Source organism: Mus pahari, chromosome 6, assembly GCF_900095145.1.
Source record: "Mus pahari chromosome 6, PAHARI_EIJ_v1.1, whole genome shotgun sequence".
In the NCBI taxonomy this organism is placed as follows: Eukaryota; Metazoa; Chordata; class Mammalia; order Rodentia; family Muridae; genus Mus; species Mus pahari.
This window is the reverse complement of record NC_034595.1, coordinates 88,860,687-88,886,407: the sequence shown is the minus strand read 5'-3', so window position 1 is coordinate 88,886,407 and position 25,721 is coordinate 88,860,687. Positions and strand designations below refer to the sequence as shown.

Here is a 25,721-nt window from a genome sequence, read left to right as displayed (position 1 = left end):
GGAAGGGAGGGAGGGAGGGAGGAAAGGAAAAAGGGAGGGAGGGAGGAGGGAGGGGGAGGGGAAGGAGGGAGGAAGGGAGAAAGGGAGAGAGGGAGGGGGGAAGGAAGAGTATGGCTTGCTCAAGGCTACACTGCACGTTCATGTCAACAGCTGTGTTGCTGGACCAGCAAACCTCACCAACACTCCAAATGCACCTCTTTATCTCCCTAACTCCCGAGAGCACACCCCAACCATCACCTTGACCCAGAGGGACAGGGGAGATAGGAAGTTATAGTCACAGTCCAGAACTGGAGGCCACTCCCCAGATTGCCTGGGGGTGGGGGTCCTACTGAGAAGCTACTGGGGACGTTGGGTGAAAGGGTGGGTAGGTAGCCCGGCAACAGCCTTGGTCTGAGGCTGGGCTGGCAAAGAAAGCCAAGGTGTCCTTCACTGTCCCTTAACCCACTTGCAACTGAAGGACGTGGCTGCCTAAAAAGCAGTTGTTAAAACGGAACAGTTTCCTATCTCCTGAGACGGTCACTTAGAGAGGCTCTGCCCTCTTTTAAGCAGCTACTTCTGTGTCACTTACTCCTCAGTGTGAGGAAGAGCTTTAAAAGGCTGGGCATGCTGGGTGTGGCACCTCACACCTTTAATCCCAGTCCTTGGGAACGGAGGCAGGAGAACTGCTTAAAGTTCAAGGGCAGGCCAGACTATACAGGGAGACCTTGTCTTGAAAAACCCAAGCAACTGCCAAGACAGAGTTAAGTATTCATGAAGCTAAGCGGCCTCGGTGACACATGGATTAATAGGGTTTTTACTCTCTGGCCCTTGCTCAGCTCTGGAAGCCCCAGGAGAGGGCAGAGGGCAGCGGGAGCGGGGGCTGGAAAGGGTTTCACACATCACTGGTAAGGACGCAGCCAGGCATCCGAGAGGAAGGCAAAATCACAGGTCAGTACGCGTGGTCCAGCCCATGCTGGGACTCCTGGGAGAGGAGACACTGGGTGGGCAGGATCTTATGTAGTAACCAGGGATATAGCAGCAAGCAGGACAGACTCGGGAGTAAAAGCATGGGGACTCTACGGTCAAAAGGACTTTGGATAGGTCTTTTTCACAGCTGATCACCGGCAGCTCATCCTCTTTCTCTCTCTCTCTCTCTCTCTCTCTCTCTCTTTCCAGGATCTCATGAAACCTAGGTTACCTTTAAATTGAACGGTTAATCCTCCCGCCTCTACCTCCAGATACCAGGATGGCGCTGGTACCACACCCAGTTTTACTCGAGCTGGGGCCTGAACCCATGTCTTTGTGCATGCCAGGCAAGCACTCTACCAACTGAGCTATCACCCCCTGCCCTGCATGACAGCACCACTGATCAACAGGTATAGTCTGAGCTGGAGTGTCTGATCTCAATTCTTTTTACTTTCAGACCGAAAACTCAGTGCCAGCCAGGAGCTACGTGTGCCGAGCCTTGAAGGCAGGGGCTTGAAGATCTGTGTACTTTCTCAGTGACAAGCGCCTCACACATGCTCTTCCATGCTGTGAACTGCAAACTGATAGCAAATGAAGAGAGTTAGCCAGGTCACTCAGGGTCCCCCGGCAGGCAGGGGACGCCACCCTCCTCGACCCCCTTTGTCGCTCACCTAGCAGGTGCTTGATGATAGCTTGGTTGTGTTCCCAGAGGTTGCTGAAGGTTCCCCAGCGTGAGTGGCCGTCGGGCACGGGGTTGGCCTTGATCCAGCCACCGCAGGCGTAGCTGAAGAAGTCCTGGCAGGGGTCTACTGTGGGGTCCATGGAGTTAAGGATGGAGCTGGTCACTGAGACACAGGCCTCGGTCAGACATACCGGAGGCGTTCCTGAGGGTCAAGGACAAGAGGCCAATAAGAGGTGAGCAGTGAAGGTGGCCCAGGGGCCCAGGTACCCAGGGCCAACGCCCCACCTGGCCCTGACTTAGCTGAGCGACTACTAAATCCCTGATGAGACACAAGCTCAGTAGGTTTAGAGCCTCTTGGCACACAGAACTTCTATTAGCAGTGTAAACTCCCTTCTGTGGTTTTCAAAGAGCTCAGAACTAAGCCGATTTTCTCTCAGCAATCTTTCCTCCACAACGACTTCTGATCCTGATGTCAACCATTCATTTTCCAGTCCACACATCTAAAATCAACACAATGTTTTCTAGGTCCTGTCTGTCTTTGTCTGTCTGTTTGTTTGTTTGTTTATCTGTCTCTGTGTGTATGTGTGAGAGAATTATACAATATGCATAGGACACACACACACACACACACGTGCACACACATGCACAATTAGGGCAGAGAATATAGATCAGTTAGTAGAACCCTGGATTCAGTCCCCAGTAGCACATAAATCAGAACACTGTGGCACAGGGCTGAAATCTTCACTTGGGAGGTAGAGGCAGGAGGATCAGAAGTTCAAAACCATCCTCATCTACAAAGAGTTACAGGAAGGCACATGAGACCCTATCTCAAAACAACATTCCCCCCCCCCAAAAAAAAAACAGAATTATTGCTCTATTAGCATTTGAATGGAAAAGAATCTTTTCCAAGTGCTGGGAACAGAGCCAGGCCCTTGCACATGCCAGGCGAGTGCTCTCCTACTGAGTCACAACCCAGAGAGCCTTTCTGTGGCAGGGGTGACGGTGCCATTTACAGGAACACTACATCAGATCCCCTTAATCTGTCACTCACTCTGGTTCCTGGCCGCCAGTTCCCGGCCACCAGGAAGGCCAGAACCTTATGAGGGCAGAGGAAATGTCTGTGTGTTTGAAAGGACCATTCACTGTTAGATGTAACTCCATATTTGGAGAGGAGAGGGGAAATAATACCTATTGTTTTTACTCAGTAAACTTCAGGAAGTCATGTCTGACAAAGTCTTGGCTGGAAATGCCCACAAGACAAACAGTAAGAGGACTTGGGCTTGGAAACAACACAAGGTGGTGGTGCACACCTTTAATCCTAGCACTCGGGAGGCAGAGGCAGGATCTATGTGTGTTCGTGGTCTACAGAGTGAGTTCCAGGACAGCCAAGGCCACACAGAGAGACACTGCCGTGAAACGCTCCCCCGCCCCCCCTACAAGAAAAAAAAAAACAACAACAAATAAAAAACTCACATGCACACACAGACACACAGGCTTGGTAGGGAAAGGCTGTCCCTGGTCCCACTGTTAATCATACACCTTTGATCACCCAGACTTTTACTCAGCTTATCCACACCCATGGCATTCAGGCACAATGCTGGACATAAGGCTAAAGGCCCAGAAATGAGTACTTAATTAGGAAAGTATGAATTCAGCACCTCTGAGCCAGGCACACGTGGAAAAGCATCTCTATAAACCATTAGTTAGTCAGTTAAATAATCAAGCAGTTATTTCTTAAGCACCTCGCAGATACTTAAGCCAGTCACACAGGAAGAAGCAATCATGAATTGTTTGAATAAAGGAATGAATAAATGACTAAGTGACCCACACAGGAAGGACATATGAATGAAGTCCCAGCCCTCTATTTAGGAACCTAAAAATGTCCCCCATCCCATTTCTGGATGGCTGCCCTCAACCAACTTCATAGTGGAGAAGGCTCCATTATGTCATTATGCTGGGGTGAATGACAGCTGATGGGTGGAACCTCCTGGTTTCTCTGATTGATAAGAAAGTAGACCATTGCGGGGAGAATAGGAGACCTTGAACTTGGATCCACTCTCCCCAAATCCATTCTTCTCGTGATGCCAGAATGATCGTGGGGTCAGAGGAACCTATCAGAACCGAGTCAGAGGGGTCTATACATGCAGGAAGGTTAGAGGGACCCACCATGACACGGGGCCAGAGGGGCCCATCACAACAGGTCAGAAGGAACCATTATGCGACCATCCAGTGTAGAGGAGAACCATGCACACAACAGAAACACACAAAGGTTCTAGGGCAGGAAGTGCAGTCCTTCCTCGGTGCTGACATGCCCTGGAAGTAAACTGAAGTGGCGGGGCCAGTGCTCTGGATTTCCTCTAAAACCTGGACACCCGTGAGCGAGCCGATGCAGCCTCTGCAGTCAATCCCCCTGGCTTGCAGCCTGGGTGACTCGGTCTCAGTGGCCCCAGCACAGGGCTCCAGAGAGGAAGAAATAAGACGCGTGTGTGAGGAGAGGTTCACGGGAAGTGCCCAGTGAACGGAAGCCATCACGGCTGTACTCCTGAGACTAGGGAAGGCGGGCGGCCACGCCTTCGCAGTAACGGAGCCAAAGCTAACCGCAAAGGTCCTTTGGAGCTCCAGCTACATAGGTCGCTAAGAGTCATCCCTCAACTGGGCACTTCCCCCACATTCAGAGTAGAAAAATTAAAAAAAAAAAAAGAAGTCAGTTCTGGAAATTAAGTGGTTTCTCTAATTATTAAGCTGCTGAGCCAGTCTAACAGAGTCTAGGAAAGCTTTGATCTCACTGTGTAGTCATGAAATCCGCATCCTCCTGCCTCAGCCTACCAGGGTATTGAGATCATAGGCTTGAGCCTATTGCACCTAGATTTGTTCTTCTGATTTTAAATCCTTTCCACCATGCACTCTCCCAGCCCATCTGCCTGGACCCTGGGTCCAGAGGCATCTCTCTCTTTGGCTCTGGAGACCAATCCCAGCTTGCGCAAGGACCCCTGCCTCTTGCACAGAGTGACAGAGTCCAAGGAAACACGGTTAAGTCCATCCCAAATCACAGATGCACCTACTTGTCCGGTATTGGATGCCCAGGGCTGCCAGGCAGGCCACCAGCCCTGCCGCCAGGAGTGCCACCAGCACCACCAGTCGCTTCTCCACCGAGGTCCGAGCTGCCCAGCACCTCTGGCCGCTCCGGGGGCTGCGGAAGTTCACCTGCAGGGAAGAAGTCAAGAGGGGCAGCGAGACCATGAGACCAGGGCCCCTCTTCCCCAGGAAGAAGGAGCTCCGCTGCAGGCCCAGACCCTGGGGAGGCATCAGGCTGCCCGTCCGTCTCAGGGGTGGTCCAGTTCCCACAGAATTTGCCCTAATCCAGGAAAGGAACCACCGCCCTGACCAGGAGCTTCAATTTGCTCTCGAATATCAGAGCTAGCAGCTCAACTCAGGCAGGCTTGTGTTTTGTGTGTTATTTGATACCGGTAGAAGGGGAAGGGGAAAAAAAAAAAAACCTACAGCTTTTCTATTTCTCCAGTAAGGAGCTACAAAAAAAAAAAAAAAAAAAAAAAAAAAAGCCAGGATGTTTGGACTTGAAGGCATTCAGAGGGCGGCCAGCTGGGCCCTCCTCAGAGCCCTGCATCCACAGAGCCAGAGACAAACATGGCAGGACCACAGCTCTCTGCAAGTGGGGACAACTCAGACCATTTGGATGTGCTAATCCTATCAGGGCTGCCTCGCTGCCTCTCTTTTTACAAACGATAAAACGGAGATCCCTGGTCACTTTTCTCGTAGCTGAACGGGTAGGACTGAGACAGGAAACAGAGTCTAGAGCCCACCAGTGAGTGAGACGTGGGGTCTCAGGGGATGGTCAGAGAAGACAAGAGGTGAAATAATAACTCCATTCAGGCAGGTCCTCTAAGGGGGAAAATGTGCCAGGCCCCTGTAATCTGGCTAAACAGGAAAGAAAGCACAATGAGGGGAAACGGAGGGTGTGGCAGGCCCTTGGGGGCAGGGGACCAGAGGGGACAGGCTTGTACTCAGGACCCCAGGTCCTGGCTTTTCACACCCAAAGCCAGTGCAGAGGTGGGGGTGCGGGAGGCCCCTTCTGTTCCAAGAGGCTCTCCCTGCAAAAGCCAGGAGGGGCACAGGACAGAGTCTCCAGAAGGTGGGGCTGTTCAGTGACGTCACCCCGTACAAACATCTGGGTACCCACTCAAGTGGGAGAAAATGGATTCCTTTGCTTTCAACTGCTTAGAGCCAGGAGGGAAGGCAGATAATGAGCAGATGGGTGAACAGGAAAAGCTTCCCAGAGCAGGTGATGTCTGGGTTGGGTGTAGACAAATAGAAAAGGGGAGGGTAGGTGCCAGGCATAGCTCTGAGAAAGAACAGGAAATTCATCCGAAGAACTGGAAGAGACAGAGACGTCACCGCCCTTCGGGGTGCATGAGGAAGAAGGAGCATGAAGAGGAGCGAAAGGAGTCCTTGAGGGGCCCCGAGCACACCAGGGGACCTAGGGATACCCAACTCACTCTCGCTGCATCCCCAGATGTGCAGGGGGCGCCCTCAGAGCAGGTCAGAGCTCGGAAGGCATCTTACAACTGGCCCATGAGATCTGAGATGGGTTACCCTAAGGAAGGGCCATCCTGGGGCACCTCCTGGCCACTAAAAGGGAAAGCGGAACACGAGAAGGAAAACTGGGATCTAAAACTGAGAAACGGATGCTGAGACCTGGAGGCGGTCTGTGACTGCCCAGGAGGTGTGCACCCCACGGTGGTAGCCATGTGGGGGCAGGGGGCTGCCCGAGGAAAACACCCCAGCTCTCTTAAACAGGAAGAGGTAGAGGTTTCTAACCAAGGGACTCTCACCTGTTCAGAGACAGCCTGGGGCACGTGCTCCCACAGACACACTCAAGTCTAGGTCAGGTGCTGGCATACAGAGAGGCCTCAAGGCCTCCAGCCAGGCGCAGCCTTGCTGGGGCACTGACATCAGTGTCCCTTCATGTGGCTATCCTTCTGCTCCAGGACTTGTCCCAGCCTTTCTTTTCCACCCTGTGGCCTCTCTGGCTGGATGGTCTCGTCTCAGTTAAGAGAGCCCTGGAGACCCTGGTTTAAGAGGCCTCCTTTGCCTGAGGGAGCTCTAGGGAGCAGCTGGGACAGACGATTCAGCTTTGGGGAAAGCAGGGAAATGCCACTTCATAGGGACCCCGAAGTGCTGTGGAGAGGGGGATAGGGAGACAGCCGGGCGCAAAGACATTAAGGAGGTGAAGGAGAAGGAAGAGGCGGATAAAAGGAACCCGGAGGGAAACAAATGACTAGCAACCTATACATGCCTGACAGCTGACATTTTTATTTTATTCTGCGCTGGGCACGTTTGCTCTGTTTTGTTAATTGGCAGGGGAAGCTCCCAAGACCGGGTACTCGTGCGAGCTCCAGAGGAGGGACAGCTTTTTGGGCTTATTGGGCAGAAGTCACAGAGCACAGTGGGATAAGCATCTCTCCAGACTGCACAGGTTGGATCCGTGAGGCCCTGCGGCCGTCCTCAGAGAGGAAACAGCCAGGCTGGGACATCGCTGATCTATGTCAAGCCAAGTGTTGAATCTAAACAGATGGCGTCCACTGTGGATTAACTTAGAATTAAGTCAGAATGGAATTAAAAAGTCTCAGTTCCCAGTAAGAAGTGCAAACGAGATTTGAAAATAGAATCGTTCCCCTTCATCATGTTCCCCGTTTGACTTTCGTTGCTGGGCCAAGCGCTTCTGGGTTTCTGGACAAGCCTTGTCTCTGAGGGCCGAGGGGATGTGGAGCAGCTCCTGGGGGCAGGCATTCCCTCAAAGGTTTGGGCTGGGACCAGAGGAAGCTGGGCAAATCCCAGTACTGTGGGACAGGTCTGGGTGGTTTCAGGGTACCATACATTCTGCCCCTTTTCCCTGGGCCCCGCCCCAAAGATCTGGGCTCTGGGGAGAAACCCATGAAATGAAGTGACAAAGAAATGAGGGCATGCTAACCATACAGGCTGTGGCCACTGAAGGGCGGTAGGTTTAGTGGCGAGCAGCCCGATCCATCTTGAGGTGATTGGGAAGTGGCTGTTGGCCAAGATACAGAGCTGATACCCCAAAGATGGAGTTAAAGTCACTTTGGACTCTCAAGTCTGCTGGCAGGCTTAGGGCTATTTAACATTGTGAGGTGGCGTCAGGAAGGGGCGGGGGAGGAGGCAGGGATGCCCTCAGAGGGGAGGGATGGGGAACAGGAAAAGGGATGGAGCTAGAGACAGCAGCAGAAAGGGAGAGACAGAGCGGGAGGGGAAAGGCAGAGGTGTCCTGCCCTGGCAGTTCCCAGGGTTTGCAAAGCACCGGAACAAAGCCCATTATAAGAGGGGATAAATATTCGGTTACAGAAGTGAGCGCCTGGCTCACCTAGGCTTACACCAAAAACAAGTTCTGCAGGTGAGGAGGGGTGCCTGCCCCAGGGCCCAGGAGAAGAGCCAGCAGCGTAGGGGGTGGGAACCTGGCTAAGCAAGCTTTCAGAGTCTATGGGCCCCCAGCAACCTGGCTTCGTGGGGCAACAAACAGGGGTTGTCTGCCAAAGCTCTGGCAGAGAGCCCACCTCTTACAGCCCAGGGGCCCAGCATCATGAGGGCTCTCTACCTCGGACTCAGCCTCTCAGAGCAGACAGAGCGTGACAGGTCAGCCTCACAGGGGGCCTCTGACTCCGTGGGGGTGCCATTTTGGGCAAGTTCCTTCCAGTAAAATTTCCATGAGGTAGACTTCCGGCTGAGACCACTGAGGTGAACCCTGAGCAGAGTTATGATGTCTTCCCAACATCGGAGTCCCACCTGACCCCTGCCCCTCCATGCCTGACCTTGAAGGCATGGTGACAACCTTTAAGAGGGATCACAGTCACAGGAAATGTTTGTCTTCCCAAAGGAATAGCCAGCTCTCCAGCAAGGAGCAGAGGAGATCAGTCAGGACCCTGAGGGGTGCACAGAGGCAGCTCTGAGCCTGTCTCCCAACTCTAAAGACTAGGAAGCTGGAGTGAAGTCCTCAGGTTGAGTGACCATTTCAGATTCAAGAACCCGCTGCCCAAGCCTTCCGCCATCTGCCATCGCTGGTGTACAGAGCTGAAGGTCCCACCCCATATGGGGAAGTTGTTTGAATGTCTTAAGAGGCTCTCCAAAGATGGCGCTATGCAGAGGGTGGGAAGGTGAGGGTCTCCTATTTTTGAATCTCAGTTTTTCCTGCTGCTCCGCCCCCCCTCCCCCGGGAAGTAACCACATATATTTAGCTGTATCCAGCTGTATCCAGACTTCCCAGTCTGGCTGCAGGTGGAATCTCCAATTAATTTTCTCACAAGTCACTGCAATTGGTATGTGTCTCTGCCCACCGTGTCTGTGCGTATCTGTCTGTGTATGGGTGTCCGTGTGTCTTTCTCTCTGGGTGTGTCTCTCCCTGTCTCTGTGTATACAGAGAGGGGGTTAGGGAGGAAGGGAGGGTACCAGGCAGCTGGCATTTATAAAGCAGAGCTTTGGAGGGGAAATGCTATTACTATACCTGGGGCATCACTGAGGCGCAAGGCACAGTAAGCAGCTGTGACAGCCAAGTCCACAGTCAGAGCACCAGGGGGACCTTTTTTTTTTTTTTTTTTTTAAATCATTATTGCTTCACCTGAATCTTAGCAGCGGCTCTGAGAGGTGGGACAACAACAATAATACATCTTGTAAAGAAGGCTGGAGGAGGGCTGGAGAGATGGCTCAGTGGTTAAGAGCACTGACTGCTCTTCCAGAGGTCCTGAGTTCAATTCCCAGCAACCACATGGTGGCTCACAACCATCTGTCATGGAATCTGATGCCCTCTTCTGGTGTGTCTGAAGACAGCTACAGTGTACTCATATAAATAATAAATAAATAAAACTTTAAAAAAAAAAAAAAAAAAAACTTNAAAAAAAAAAAAAAAAGAAGGCTGGAGGAGTGAGGCACTTTTGGGTCTCCAAAGGTCCCGACAGACTGACAGGGCTGCATAGCTTGAAACTGTGCTGAGAAGGCGGACGGAGCACGGAGCTAGGTTAACAGTGAGCCCTGGGTTTGATCCTCAGCACTGCACACAACAGAGTGTGGGAAATGTACGCCAGGAACCCCAGAGAGTGGGAGGCAGGAGAGGGGTGGGAAGTTCAAGGTCACCCTTGGCTACCCAGTAAGTTCATGGCTTGCCTAAGCTAAGTGAGACCCGTCTCAAACAAAACAACAACAACAACAATAAAACAAGGATGTAACAAAAATACAAACAGAGAGGCCAGGTGTTCTGGTGTGATTGGTGTGGGGGGATTTCAAGTTGAAGTCTGGGTTGGCTTATAGAGTTGAGTCTTCTCAAAATAAAAAAAAGTATGTGCGTGTGTGTGTGTGTGTGTTTGTGTGTGTGTATACAAGGGAGAGGCTGGCAAAGTTCATTCTAGAGAAGGGGCCTAAGTTAGACACACCCCCAAAATATATATACACACATAGAGATATTTATATACACATGCATATATGTCTATACATACACTTAAATATAAAATACTAGAAGTCATTATTTCTGAGTGGAATTAGTTTATTTTTAAAGCCTCTTTGTAAGTGCGTGTGTGTGTGTGTGTGTGTGTGTGTACATGTGTGTGTCTGTGTGTGTACATGTGTGTGTCTGTGTGTGTGTGCTTGTATGTGTGTGTATACATGTGCGTGTGCCTGTGCACATGTGTGTGTTATCAGGGAACCATATCCAGGGTCTTAAGTGTGCTAGTCAAGCCCCCTCACCAATGAGTTGTATCCCCAACTCCTTAAACCTCTTTTTTACACTTGTCCTTTCTTAATTGGCAAATGAACATGTAAGCCATTTATACTGAATAAAGACCCAAAAGTCTTAAAACATTAAACTGTGAGAGAACTCTTCCTCATACTACAGACAGGCCTGGTGTACATACCTGTAGCCCTGACACCGGGAGGGAGGCTAAGGTAGGGAGGCCTGGGGCCAGGAGGAAGATTGGGGAGGTGGGATGGGAGAGGAGAGGAAGGGGAGGAGGGAGGAGGGGAATACACCAGGTGGGTGGCTCTTAGCTTTTAGCAGAGCAAGCACCAGCTAGCTTGTATTTACTCTGAGGAAGTCATGGAGGCTTGGAGCAAGACCTGCAGGGCGCCCACAGAAATGCCCCCAAATTCTCATCAACCTTCCTGCACTTTCTTCATGGACATTAGAAAATACACGTAGACGGGCAGCTGTGGGAACACCAAGACAGAGCGAGGTTCAGCCCACACATCAAGGATGCTTCGTCTCCTCCCAGTCTCAGCTTTGGCACCTGTGGGATGGGTACCACGTGGCTACCGGGCCTTAGCTCATGGGTCACAAAACAGTGACACCGGTCACTCCATTTCCCTTACCCTACCTTACAGATGAGGCCTGAAAGAGCACACGCACAGAGAGACACACAGACACACACACACACACACACACACACACACACAGAAACACATCTGTGCTCTAAGGGATGTTGCTGAGAGGGGGCCAAGTCCCAGTGAGTGACTCCGGAGCACTTGGGATAAGGAGCTGAGTCCCTGCCCTCTCACATCACTAACCAGAGGAGTCCAAGAATCCCATCATCCTACACCTGTGCCTGACACGTTGAGGTTCCACTCCTGTACACAGCCTTGAGATAAGTTTTTTTTTTTTTTTTTTTAGTAGGTGTCCTTCAGAAGGTACCAAGACTCTTCTCTGTCCCACCGTTGGCCAAGACAGCAGAAACCCTCTTGATCCTGTCTCTCTCTGGGATGGTTTCTCAGGAGCTGGGTCACACAACTGCCCTGGGTGTTCCTATTCAAAAACCCAGCTTACGCACCCATACCCAAACCTTACCCAAGTTCTGGCTTGGCCAGAAAGCTCTGCTCCAGGCAGAGGAGAGAAAGTCTGGGCACACCCCCACCCACCTACACCCATCAAGACAGAAACTTGATGTCATGTCAAGTCTCTGGAGATTCCCACGGGGCAGACCCTAAAGGGAAGGAACCAGGCTTCCGGAGTTAAGCTGGCAAAAGATACAGAGAACAGAAGGCCACCTCCGCCCACCCCCTGTTAACTGAGGTAGTCAGAGAAGAGCGAGAAATAAAGGCATAGTAATGTTTCATAGGACTCCAGGGAGGCCGGGCCCATCAAACTGAAGCTGGGATAGCTTTAGACTGTTGGCGCTGGTGGCTGGGTCCCTATAACCCCGGGAGAGTTCCTCCGCATCACCACTGCCACCATCCTAGGCTGTTCCGTGAAAAGTTCAGGGCAGGAGAATTCAGGGCTTCAACTCTTCATCTGAGTTGTGGCTCAGATCTCGGGATGGATGGGGCTGAAGGTGGGATGGAAACCAGCCTCAGAGTACCGCTGCACAGGAAGGGGCTCTCCGGGGGGGCCCAGAGCTGCTGCGTGCACGACCCATCTCCCTCCCCTACGGACTGATGCGGGGAGGAGACGCAAGACTGCGCATGCCCGAGCCGGGGCACGGCTGAACCCGCAAGGGTCAGAGTTCCTACCTGTAGGCCATTGGGGTACACATCGCCCTCGGAGAGTGAGTCCACCAGATCCTCTTCGTCCAGCGTGGCCCGCTTGTAGGTTGACATCTGCAACGCCAAATGCAGTACGGACTCCCTCAGCGTCTCCATTGCCCAAATGGGGAAGCGGGCCCCGGCGCCCCGCCCCGGCCACCCGAGATCAGCCCACGGATGGATGGCCCTCCCCGCGCGCCACGCCCGCCTCACCCCCAGAGCGGCCAGCGCGGCGGCCAGCGGCGGCCACACGGTCCGCATGCTGCACCCCGCGACGCCCAGTCTGGGTTGGGTTCCCCTCGAGCTCCTGACTCCACGCGCCCGGCTGCTGGGGGCGGTTCCCGCTGGGAGGTGGGCGTGGCCGGCGGGGCACGTGCCTCTCCCAGGCCTTCCGCGAGAGTTGGGGTGGGGTGGACTAGCTGGCAGGGCCGAGCCTCATAGAGGTTTCTTTCACAATGAGGTCCCCAATGGCAGAGACCAAGAGTCAAGGTCAGCAAAGGCTAGCCGAATCAAGACAGATTCCTTCGCCATCAGCTGAGACACGGGGTCTTCCATCCAACTAGAAAGGCTAGCTGGGGGTGGTGGGGTGGAGAGGTAAAGCCAGGAATCCGCCCCCCACCCCCATCTCGGTTCCTTTTTCCCCTCTAATTTGGGAGTTTTAAAGCCAGAGATCTGAATGAAGTTCACACAATGCTAAGAAAGTCCTCTGACACGGTGAAAACGGAATTTGGAGGTCTGCCACCCTCCCTCAGAGGAGGTGGCCCTCCCATACACACCAAGAACTTTTGCTTCATGGGCCAGCCAGATAGATGGCTTAGCCAGTAAAATGCTTGCAGTTAAGTCCAACCATTTGAGTGCATCGCCAGGATCCACAGGTTGCCAGGAGAGAACCAAGTCCCACGGGTTGACCTCTGCCCTCTACACGTGTCACTGCACATACAATCACGGACATGCACATACACACAAAAATAATGACCTAAGTTCTAGCGAACTTTGGAAGGTATGGTGGTGCACACCGTTAATCCCAGCACCTGGGAGACAGAGGCACGCAGACCTCTGAGTTCAAGGCCAGTCTGGTCTACAGAGTGAAATCTTAAAAACAAAGTGGGGGTGGAGTGGGAATCGTTGCTTTGGGCTGTGCTGGGAGATGTAGCTCAGCGGTGTCACACTCCCTCAGTTTCATCCCCAATATAGCAAAAGCAAAATAAAACCACATAGCTTTGGAGCAGACCAAAAATCATGTTAATTAAAACTTACTTTAAAAGAACCCAGGTAGGCAAAGTCAGGTCTCAGGAGTAGAGAACTTTCTTTAAGTGTCCCCTCCCTTGCCAGGGGCATCTCCTGTGACCATCATCCAATGTGACCATCATCTAGTTTCCCAAAAGGTACTGGCCCCTTCTAATAAGTCACTCAAACACTTTCAGCTTTCCAAAGAGACAATTCTTTTCTCTTTTTTTAGGCTTTTACAAAAACGTGTATGTTTGTCTATCTGTCTGTCTAAATACCACATGCATGCCTGGTGCCAGTGGAAGTTACAATAAGGAATTGGAGTCCTTGGAAGTGGAGTTAGGGATGGATGTGAGCCACCATGTGGGTGCTGGGAACTTAACCTAGGTCACCCAGAGGAGCAGGCAGTGCTCTAACCACTGGGCCATCCCCCTAATGCACCGTTTCTGTTGAGTCCCAACTTGGCTCTCACTGTTGGGCATATATGCAAGAGGAAACAGTGTGGAGGGAGGGGTGAGGTGGTTGTCCAAGGCAGGGGAAGGAACCAGTGAGGAAATTGGCTCCAGGGGATCCGCATGCTTTATGGGGCAGCAAGATGGCTCAGCGGGGCTTGCCTCAAATCCGACCACTTGACTTTATCCCTGTGACCCGCCCCCCCTCTGACAGCCCCCTCAACTGCCAGAGTCAACCAGCCACCCTTTTTAATTTTTTTTTTTATTTTTTATTTTTTGGTTTTTCCGAGACAGGGTTTCTCTGTATAGCCCTGGCTGTCCTGGAACTCACTCTGTAGAGCAGGCTGGCCTTGAACTCAGAAATCTGCCTGCCTCTGCCTCCCGAGTGCTGGAATTAAAGGGCTGGAATTAAAGGCGTGCACCACCACGCCCGTCAACCAGCCATTCTAAATGAAATTCTTATCGCACGACCCGTGCTTCGAAGGTTTCTGTGTTCCCCAACCTTTTGCCAGGCTCAGGGCTGTCCATCTCTGACCCGCCAAGGCCCCAGATCTCTCCCCTGGCTTACGTTCCGATCTGCAGACACCTGAGCTGCTCATTCTCAGCCAAGTCCTTCGTAGCTGCTGCTCCCTCCCTCCATCTGGAACATTCTTTTCTAATCTTTGCTCCTCCCACTGCCAGCCTCGGACTCTCAGATTAAATGCCACCTGCTTAAATGTTCAAATCACCCCCAAGTGGCTCCCCAAATTCTCTTAAGGCAGCCTTTTACTTCCTTATAGTACTTATTGTCTGCTGCGGTTGGTTTGGTCTGGGATCCAGGGTCTTATCGTGTAGCCCAGGCAAGCCTGGGACTCACAATCCTCCTGCCTCCACCTCCCAAGGTCTGGGATGGCAAGTGTGCACCTCCACACACATCCACCAGCACTCAGCTAATATGTCAGGTGTTTACCGCTCACTCGGTGCTTTCTCTCCCTCTCCCCCGAGCTCCTCCTACAGCAGCTGGGCCCTTGTGGGAGACTCCCCATCACCACGCACGGAGTAGATGCTCAAGGACAGCTCTTAAGCGGAATGGTGGAGCCAGTGGTGAGGCGTTTAAGTGCCTCAAGTTCTTGTGAAAAATCTAGTGTCTAACAAAATGTCTGTGGGGAACACAGAAACACATCCAAGGGACACAGGTCCCTGGGGGGAGCGAGCTGTGTGTGCAGAGGAGTTATCTCTTTTTTAAAGATTTACTAATTTGGGGGGCTGTGGCTATGGCTCAGTGGTTAGAAGCACTGGCTGCTCTTGCGGGGGATCCAGGTTCAGTTCTTTAACTCCAGATCCAGGGGATCGGATGCCCTCTTCTGGCCTCCACAGGCACTGCACACATGTGGTGCACGCCATGTACTTGTAGACAGCATAAAATGAACATTTAAAAAAGATTTGTTGCTAGCCTGGTGGCGGCAGTGGCGCACGCCTTTGCTCCCAGCACTCGGGAGGCAGAGGCAGGCGGATCTCTGAGTTTGAGGCCAGCTTGGTCTACAGAGTGTGTTCCAGGACAGCCAGGGTTTCACAGAGAAACCTTGTCTCAGGAAAAAAAATGGGGGGGGGTGTTTATTCTTACATATGTACATAAGTGTTTTGCTTATATACATGCATGTGTACTATATGAATAACTGGTGCCCATGAAAACCAGAAGATGGCATTAGATCCTCTGCAACTAGAATTACAGACAGGTGGGTGCTGGGAGCTGAACCTGGATCTTCCGAAAGTGCTCTTAACCACTGGGCCATCTCTCCAGTTCCACCTGGGGGGGAGGGGAGTTAACCAAATTCTTGAATCTTATGGCCCTCTCCCCACTAGGTGGAGGAGTTCCTATTACATCACTCCTAGGGAGAAAGACATCTAAGGGTTTTCTAAAACAAGAGCTTTGGCTACATTGACAGGTGCTCATCCATCACCAGAGGAAAAAGAGTTCTGGTTCCCCCAGCACCTCACCTGGGACCTAGGAGGGCCAGGGAAGTGAAGACCTCTGCTTCCCAGCCTCTGCTCTCAGCCCAACACCATTTCTCTTTTGTGGGTTTTCTTGGCCCCTCTCACACAGAAAGAAACCAGAACTATGGGAAGCAGCTTTCCGGCAGGTTAAACACTGGCTCCTCCCACCCTTCCAGTTCATTTCAGAGACTTCTGGGAAACCTCCTGACTACTGACAGCATCTGCCCCTACCCTCACCCCACCCCACCCCACCCCACCCCCATGTGTCCATCCAGTCTCCTCCCCACGACGCCTCCCTAGACCAGGCATCTCTTCAGATAGGAGCGCCCCAAAGTCAGAGCCTGCTCTGCTCCCTCAAGGGCCCAGGCTGGGGCTGCAGCCTCTAGATGTTTGAGCAAAGGTGCAAATGGACGGGGTGGACAGCCACATCCCATCCATCCTGCTTCTGCTGTTAGTGCCTAGATAACACAAACGGCCCAGCTACCTCTCAAGTGAAATAAACATTGCAGAAAGGTTTTTCAGGCCACAAAAGCTCTGCTCCATTCCTGTCATCTGGGTGTGTCCAGCAGATGTGTCTTCCACAGACAGAGAAAGGGGCGGTGGTAAGTGGACCCTACACCTACTGGGTGTCACTTAAGATGTCTTGTCTCAGAGCACTTCAGCCCTCTCAGTCAACTTCCTTGTCTCCACCTAACAGATGACCAACCGTCAGGGAGGATTCACCCCTCCAGTGCCCTGGCTGGACCCTGAGGTAGCTGGGATATGAGCTTTTCTACTGATGTGCAAACCAACTCATGGTGGCTTCATTAAGCTGTCCTCAAGGAAGCCAGGTCACACAGCAAGTCAGTCAGGACCAGGGTCAGGTCACAATCGTGGGTCCTAGAGACCAGGGCCTGTGTTCTTTGTGGAAGGCACAACTCCTTCCGGTGGGGACTTCATGGAGTCTGGATGCCCCGGGAAGACCAGGCCCTGGGCTGGCAAAATGGCCAGGGCTTGTTTTAATAGCCTCATTTGTGGTTATATAGGCGCCACGCCCTGCCTGAGCTCCAGGAAAGCAGAACTGCTTTGTGGGGAGCCTCCCCCAACCCCACCCCGCTCCAGAAATCTGGGCTGCATCTGGGCCTAGAGCTCACAAGGAGGGCTTGGCTGAGATGGAGAACGATGAAGTGGGAATGGCTGCTACCTGTGGAATGTGGGTCCTGGGTCCCCGATGCCCAGCTGTACAGGGAAAGTGACAAGGACCCGATGAGACGGTGGCAGATCTGGAAACTGCGGCGGCCATTGTGGGTCTGGGACAAGCACAATCGAGACACAAAGAGGCTCCCATGTTTCTGATGACAAAGGCCTGTGGCCTGGTGGTACCCAGGAATCCCATGGGCCCCAACAGCTTTAGTCACTCATGTTTCCTGTGGTTGGTTTGCCCAAGGCAGGGGATCTGTGAGGAATCTTGGAGCGTGTCAGAGGCGACAAAGAGTTTCAAGCCTGGGCTGGGAAGCCACGCCCTGAGCTGTCTTCACATTCTGTTTCTTCTAAGTCGCCACTGCTCCAGGGGAGGGGGCCACCCCCACGGCCGAGTGCCCATCGTTTATGTCTGCCAGCAGCAGGTTGGGATCTGCGAGATGCTACGTGTCACCCAGTACACGCTCATTCAACAGGCGTGAAGACAGAGCCTGCCAAAGCTCACTTCAAACCTCAGTCTCCTGCCTCACTCGGCCACTTTCTGGCTGTGTGATGTTGGTCAAGAGACTGTCTTTACACCTCAGTTGTATCATTTGGAAAACTGGGTAATTAACACATAACACCCCCCCACACACACACAGAGGGGTGTTGTGCTACATAATTAGGTGATAGAGATACCATGCTTAGATCAGGGCCAGAGCCACAGCAGGTGCCTGTCTTATTCTTAGTGTTATCCCACAGCATGTGTGTGCGCGTGTGATGTGTGCACTGTGCCCATGTGAGCAGGCACATGCTCTGCTTCAAGAAAAACAATAGATAAATGTTAACTGACCGAGGCTAGTGATAGAGCTCATCATAGAGTACCTACCTGCCTTGCATGCCCAAGGCTTTGGATAATTAACAATGGTAATAATAATAATAACAATAATAATAATATATAAGCCAACCTCCAAGTCGCTGACAATGACAGCACCTAGGTCCGAGGTTCCTTTATGGTTTCATCCTTTCCATATCTATGATTACTTTGCGGGTCCAGTCCTGGGACACCCATTTCACAGGTTTGGAGATTGAGGCCTGCCAACTAACACAACTAAGACCTGACTCAGATTCTCCTCATCTTCCTTTGGTCCTCCTTTTCTTGTGGCTCCTCACCAGGGCCCAGCTCTCAGGCCAGGTTCTCTGGAAGTCACAGGCCGCTCCACCTCAGCTATGGGACTAGAGGGATAGAACTTGGTAGGTGGGGAAAAGAGGCGCGGCTTTGAGCCACCAAAGGGTCTCATGGCACAGGCAGATGAAGGGAAAAGGGATGTAGGGCAAAAGGCAGAAGAGGAGAGGGGTGGGAGTGTGGGGAGTGGGGGACTGAAGCCGAGGTTTAGGGAACCACCGGAGGTTAGAATACACAGGGGTGGTCCGGTTCTTTACCGCTTCCTTTGAGACACATGGCAGTCCTGCTGGGGACTGAGTCACTATGTTCATGTACAGTATGACAGAGACTACACATGCCCAGTTGGCCCATGATGACTTGTGTACCTAAACCCAGGAGACCCTGAGGGGAGTGGCTGAGGCTGCTCTGGTGCCCACGGTAGAGGGTGGCCCATGCCCGACTGACCCTTCTTCCTTAACTCATGGGTGGCTCAGTGCACACCCCACCCCTCCCAGCAGATCGTCCACATCAGTCACCTCTGGCCTCCGGTCGTGGCCCCAGCGGCTTTCTATTAGCCCCACCCCACCCCCAGTCCCTGGATCTCCCACCCCCCAGTGGCTCATCTCCCACTGAACTCTGGGTACAAAGAGGTAAATTAACTGACAAGATCCAGCCAGTCTCCAGCTTACAGACCAACTTTCTGGGTGTGCTGACTGCTGACTGCTGACAGCCACCTCCACAGCGGACAGCCAGGCATGGGCACCAAAGCAGCTGCCAGTGCTCGCTCCTCTTAGGGTCTCCTGGGTTTAGGTACACAATATGGGCCAATTAGGCATGTGTGGTACCCCAGGATCAGACTCTTAGCATCTCTCCTGCTTCATCTCACAGATCCACTCCCACGCACACTGGAAACAGCAAAACACAGGTTCCAGTCTCCTAACACAACACAGGTTCCTGCTCCCAAGCCTTTGCATGTCCACAACTTCAAAAATCCTCCTCCAGGCAGCCTTCCAGGGCTTCACCAGGCCCCTTCCCTGCTCCTCACAAACCGACCTTCAGTGTCTCAATCTAAAGAGCATGACTTTGGTACCCCAGTCACTTCCTGCACTTTGGCTTTCACCATTTCATGGAGGTGGGGGGAGGACCCAGAAAGCAAGGTCTTTATGTGTGCTTGACTAACTAAGGCACTTAGCTCGGTGCCTAGCAAGAAAGTGATACTCAGTCACTGTCTCCTTGCAGGTGACATACTGTAAAAGAGCTCTTCAGGAGGGAAAAAGGAAGACCCACAGGTAAAACTAAAAGGACTGTAGAGGGTGCTCACACAGAGGGTGCTCACACAGAGGATGCTCACACAGGGTGCTCACACAGAGGGTGCTCATACAGGGTGCTCACACAGAGGATGCTCACACAGAGGGTGCTCACACGGAGGATGCTCAGAAAGGGTGCTCACACAGGGTGCTCGCAGAGAGGGTGCTCACACAGAGGATGCTCACAGAGAGGGTGCTCAGACCTGCTCAACAGTCACACATCAGGAAAACCTCTCAGTCTGGGAGCCATCCCTGGGGGTTCCATCACACAGCAGACAGTTCTACCACAAGAGCAGCCAGCACCTCCCGCCATCCCTCCTTGCACCTGTTTGTTCCTGTCCACCTCAGGCATCGTCTCCCAATCTTCTCCGAGCACTGAGCACTGTACACGAAGCAGACCAGTGAGCTGGCCCCGAGTCCAGAGCCACAGACAGACACCTGCACCTTGGTGCTCCAGCACCCTTGTGAGGGACAAGCCAGGCTGCGGAAGTCCCCAGGCTGAAGAGGCCGAGGGCGCTGGAGCAATTTGCTGATCCAATCACGTAAAACTTAGGACAAAGCCAATCTGTCTGGTTTAATGATATTTACGTGACTGACCTGCTCGGTAATTAGGTTCAACCAGGAAACAGCTTGTGGAAGTGGTGGTAATTAGTATTTGTGTTACCCTGGTGGGCAGGCTGCGGCTGCGAGGAGGAAGAAACAGATGGGAGAGAAACTTATGCACACCCCAGGTTTCTGAACCCTGAGACAGCCTATTTATGTGGACGATCCTGTCAACCCCCACTGAGGTCAGAGGTGGGCATGAGTCCTACCTAAGGTTGAGAAATAGGCTCAGAGGGGCCCATTCCCTTGTCCAAGGTCACACAGCCAGTGAATGGCGGGGTTCACATACATTTTTTTATTCCTCGGGTAGCAAGTGATGACTAGGGCGAGGGCTGAGGGGACCGGAAGGCGACATGGTGACATGACAGATCTCACATCAACTCGCCTTTTAACAAACACAAACAGAGGTGCTGGAGAGGCTGAGGGTGTGGCTCAGTTTATATAGGCTTAAGACACATGACGCTTTGGTTCAACACCCAGGACAGATGTTGGATGTGTAGTATATACCCGTGATTCCTGTATGGGGATGTGGGGGTAGGCAAGAGGAGCAGAAGTTTAAGGCCATCCACAGCTCCATACTAAGCTGGAGGGCGGAGGATATATGAGACTCTCAAAGAAAATGCAAAAGAAAGAGAGAAGGAGTAAAGAAGAGAGGAGAGGAGAGGAGAGGAGAGGAGAGGAGAGGAGAGGAGAGGAGAGAAACAGAGTTTGGGGCTGGAGAAATGGCTCAGTGGTTAGAGCACTGGCTGCCGCTGTAGAGGACCTAGGTTTGATTCGCAGCACCCACAGGATGGCTCATTACCATCTCTGTACCTCCAGTTCCAGGGGATCGAAGCCCTCCTCTGGCATCTGCAGGCACCAGATACACATGTGGTACCCAGGCATACAGACAAAACAGTCAGAGGCTTAAAATAAAGTAAATTAACACAAAACTCAGCCAGCATCCAAAATAAAAAGTTGTCCTAGGAAGGATGCCCAAGAGGATACTTCAGGGATAGCCTCAGCTACACAGAACTGGAAGCTAGCCTGGACTAGCCATAGAATACCCTGTCTGAAACAAACAAAAAGGGCCGATGAGGCCAGGTGTCTCTTTTATGGGGAGTTCTGGAATGTTGATCAAGCTCCACTGAGCTAGACTGGGGACCTGTCTGTGACCTGGCCCTACAAGAGCAGTGCAATTTCACAGTCACCTCACAGAGGTTCTGTGGGTACGTACTTTATGCTGGGCCTTCCTCACAACCCATCAGGATAGGCAGCATCTTTCCATTTCACAGACTGAGAAACTGAGGCTCCAGAAACTTCAGAGTGAGGGGACACAGGCAGCATGAGGTCTTCCCCAGGACACAGCCTCGGTGCACAGCACTGCGTCACAGTTGCCTGAGAGGCAGAGCCCCCTGGCCTAGTCTCTGGCCCATGCTGAGTAGCCTGTACACTTCTTTCTCACACAGCTACCACCTCTAGCTGTTGTCCCTGAACCTCTTAGGACTCTGGGTAGAGAAGCCAGGCATGGTGGTGCACACCTTTGATCCCAGCACATGGGAAGTAGAAGCAGGCGGACTTCTGAGTTCAAGGCTAGCCTGGTCTGCAAAGTGAGTTTTAGGACAGCCAGGGTTATATAGAGAAGCTCTGTCTTGTAAAACCACTAACTAACAACAACAACTCCTCTGGGTGGTGATAACATCACACATCTCAAAAGTGGGATGCAAACTGGGAAATTCAGCTTAAAAACAAAACAGAACAGTAGGCACTGACTTAGCACCCACTGTATACCCACGCAGGGGTTTGCAGGCTACGGTCACAGGGAGAGTCTGGACACATCTGCTGGCCCTTCTATGCCATCATCTTCAAAACACTGGAGACTACAGATGTTTTCTCCCCCCCCCCCCACTCTCAGGACCCACAGGCCCTGCAACAAGGACTCCAGAGTGAGAGTCGGGATCGGACTCCAGCTGAGCACTGCCTGGCCTCGCCCCTGGGATGCAGGACATTGCCCTGCCAGTGATCCTTATCCCCTGCTTCTCCAGGTAGCAGGCTTGTCTGGACACATCCCCAGGAAGTGGGGGTGCCCAGCTCCTAGCACCCCTGAGGCAGCAGCACATCCTGGCCCTGTATGATTCCACCCTCGCCATCCTGGGCTGGGCCCCACCTCATACCTCCCGCAACCCCTCATCAGACATCTACCAGTCTCCCAACCTCCTCACCTCACCTTGCTGGCTGCCGTTCTGGCACTATTAAAGTTGGGGTCCCATCACCCGCCTGCTAAAAAAGCACCCACATGAGAAAATTGGTCCACACTAGGGGAGCCTCAGTGGGCAGGGCTCAGGTCTCTCCAGGGAAACAGCACCTCACTGGCTGGCAAAGTTGCCATCTCCCCTGAACCCTGAAAGGAGTATGGGTAATGGTTAGGAAGCCGATCCTTAGAACCAGTTGGGTTCAAATCATTGCTCGCCCGGGACTCGGTCTATAGCCCAGACCAGGCAGTTAATCCCTGCCCGTGGCTAAGTCTGCTCAATTATAAGAAGGATTTATTAGAAATCATTACAAGGATTAAGTGAGTTCGCAGGACAAGGACCTGAGACAAAGGAAGGGCCTGACCGAGCATCAGCTGTTCCTGTCAGTGCTGCCCCGAGGCTGGCACGTGCGCACTGCCAGCTGGTCAAATCTGGCCCTGAGACAAGTCAACGTTTTTTTTTTTTTTTAAATACCAGCATGGTATTTTAAATATGAGAAATCAATATTTTGAAACTTTTCTTTGTAATAACAAAACAGAAACACTGGAACACTGCTCGGTTCCCCATTGTCACGGAGCTGGAGGATAGACGCCTCCGGTGACAGGCCACACGTCCCCAGGGCTTCACAGCCCGGCTTCACTCCTCCTGGCTTCCCTTCTGAGGCCCAGGCTTGGTGACTCCTTCTCACCATGTTGGCGCCATGACACATTCCGAAGAGAAAAGACGCCTCCCGCTAGGAGCCTCTCTGTCAAACGTGGGGAAAGGATTGACGTGAAGATTGAAGCCAGGCCAACGAATCGATGGCGACTGGTGTTCTGGAGAGTGGTAACCTCAGACTTCCTAGAATGGAGCAAGACTGGGCACTAGGAACATTCTGGAAATATCCCATCTCGATGTCACGGCGGTTGCTTACATATGTGTGTGTTTGTCAGAACACATCCGGTTGTCGCCTGCGGGTTTTATCCTGTGCAACTGACAGACACCCCCATGGAAAAGAAATGGGTAGGGAAGCCTGATGGGGAAGGGCTCAAGGTCTAAACAGGGCCTGAGTCCTTTGGGTGTGAAGATTCGGCCTGTTAAGTGTGACAAAGACGGGTGAGCTGTTTCCCGGCGATCAGTTGGCTCTCCTTGCCCAGGGCGGGCCACACGGCAGAGGCTGAAACCCAGAGTGTAAAGCTGTCAATGGTTGCTCTTTGAGACCTGAACGGACTCATAGGGTCCAGAACAGACGCCATCAGATGCGTGTGGCAATTTAAATGTGTTAAACTGGGGCTGGGGATGTAACCCAGTTGGTAAAGGGCTTTGTCTGCATTCCAAGGTGCTGTGCATCCCAACCCCAGTACCACATAAACTGGTGGATGTGGGGTGCACTCAGAAAGCAAAGGCAGAGGATCATCCTCAGAGATGACAAGTTCAAGACCAGCCTGAGCCATGAGACCCTGTCTCAAAAGAACTTTTAAAAAATTTATTTCTTTATATGAGTCCACTGTAGCTGTCTTCAGACACACCAGAAGAGGGCATCAGATCCCATTACAGATGGTTGTGAGCCACCATGTTGGTGACTGGGATTTGAACTCAGGACCTCTGGAAGAGCAGTCAGTGCTCTTAACTGCCGAGCCATCCCTTCAGTGCCTTGCCCCCTGCCCCAGCAAATTAAAAAAAAATTGTTTTGTTTTGTTTTCCAAGACATATCCAGAGCTGTCCTGGAACATATCCATAGCTGTCTTAGAACTTGCCCTGTAGACCAGGCTGGCCTCAAAGTCATTCAGATCCGCCTGCCTCTGTCTCCTGAGTGCTGGGATTAAAGGTATGCGCCACCACCACTGCCTGGCTATTTCTGCTTTTTTTTTTTTTTTTAAATTTCTAAAAAAGATGCCTTTTTCTCCTATTTATGTGTATGCCTATGTGCCTGCTCACATTCGTGGCAGTTGTGAGCTGCCCTCTTAGACCACAGGGTAAATCCACTGCTGGCCCTCACCACTGTTGGGGTATCCAGCAGGCGTGTCCCTCAGACCTCAATGACTTCTGTTGGGGTGTAACACTGTACCTCCCCATCCCTCTTAAGCCTGGGCACAGCCACTCAGGGCACACAGGGGCTCAGAAAGGCTTGCAGGAGAAGCGTTATGTCAGCAGCCCACCCCAGCTAAGGCAGGGAGGCACGGGCAGTGTGAGGGCCAGTGGGGACTTTTCTACTCGCGAGGGTGTGGAAAATGAGTGGGTGGTGGAAAAAAAAAAACAAACACAAAACAACAGGCTGAACTTGATGCTGGGGGCCTGGGAGGAAGAGCTGCTGAGAGTAGGGAAAAACTCACACTGCCTTCCTCACTCCCCCCNCCCCCCGTACCCTGTGGCTGGAATAGGATCTGGGAGCGGCGCCGAACAGCACCAGACACTGCTGTGGTCATGCTGGGGTAACAGGAAACTGCGACCATCTTTAGAGAGGTTCCTTCACCTGGAGGGGTATGGTACCCCCATCGGTATAGGTGGAATGGGCTCACCATAGAGGCTGCTGGGAATAGAAAGTTGGCAGGGCTCGAAGCTCCTTACAGTCAGATAGATCTGTCTTGCCAACTCCACTCAAAGCTCCTTAGAACGTCTTCGAAGCACAAGACGCTGGTATTTATCTGCTCATTCATTCATTCATTCATTCATTCGCATTCATTCATTCAGTCATCCTGCACCTGCGCAGACTCAGGAAATAAACTCCCTACTGAAAATAAACTATTGAACAAAACACGGTCCTCACTCTCAGCAGCAGGAATTGTGATGTTGGGGAGAAATAAACAACGTGGCTCTAATAAACACATCAAACATTTATTTAGTGCTTGCTGTATACCAGCCAAACGCTACATGCCAAGTGCTTTAAATGCTTCTTTATTCAATCCTCACAAAAACAGCGATACATACCATTACTGATTCTCTTTGGGAGGCGAGGGAACCCAGGCACAGAGGGCTTGATCCGCCAACCCTCAGGGATGGGGTTTGGGATCTAAACCCAGGCAACATGACTCCGGTCTGAGTTCCTGAACTAACCAGTGTGCTGGTGGCCGAATGCAAGAAAGGACGGCAGGGAGGGGTCCCGCAGGTGTAGCAGAGATGGCCATACATCATTTGAGACCAGAAAGACCAGGATGTACTTCGGTCCCTCTGAAAGGCAAGGCTCCCAAGGCAAGAGAGAGAGAGCTTAAGGGGATGTGGCAGTACGATGGGGAGATGCTGCCTTCCAGCCCTGAAGTATGCTACATTAAGGGAACTGAGGCTCTGAGAGGAAGCCCAACCCTGGGGCAGCCGATCCAGAGATACAGCCAGGAACAGACCCTCTGCCACGCAGCCTGTGCTTCCCACTGAGCCTCCAGTGCTAAGGGCTCAAAGCTGAGCCAACTTTGGGTGCAGGATGACAGGCCAGCCAGGTGGTCTTTGTTCCTCTACACTTCTTGCTGAGTGCAG

At 52.3% G+C, this 25,721-nt stretch overlaps 1 protein-coding gene across 2 annotated transcripts in view; it reads right to left on the bottom strand.

Annotated features, from left to right (window-relative positions):
- The window catches only part of Ece1 (endothelin converting enzyme 1), a 95,740-nt gene that overhangs the window by 35,885 nt on the left and 34,134 nt on the right, over window positions 1–25,721 (bottom strand). Inside the window, exons 1-4 of one of the 2 annotated variants that reach the window (XM_021199513.2) lie at window positions 12,371–12,470; window positions 12,146–12,232; window positions 4,690–4,831; window positions 1,617–1,829 (exon numbers count right to left, since the gene is read on the bottom strand). In XM_021199513.2, coding sequence (XP_021055172.1) covers window positions 1,617–1,829; window positions 4,690–4,831; window positions 12,146–12,232; window positions 12,371–12,418 — 490 coding nt within the window. In that variant the 5' untranslated portion in view covers window positions 12,419–12,470. Of the gene's footprint in view, window positions 1–1,616; window positions 1,830–4,689; window positions 4,832–12,145; window positions 12,233–12,370; window positions 12,471–25,721 lie in introns of those variants that run through there. The other variant, XM_029539613.1, reaches the window with a different exon arrangement.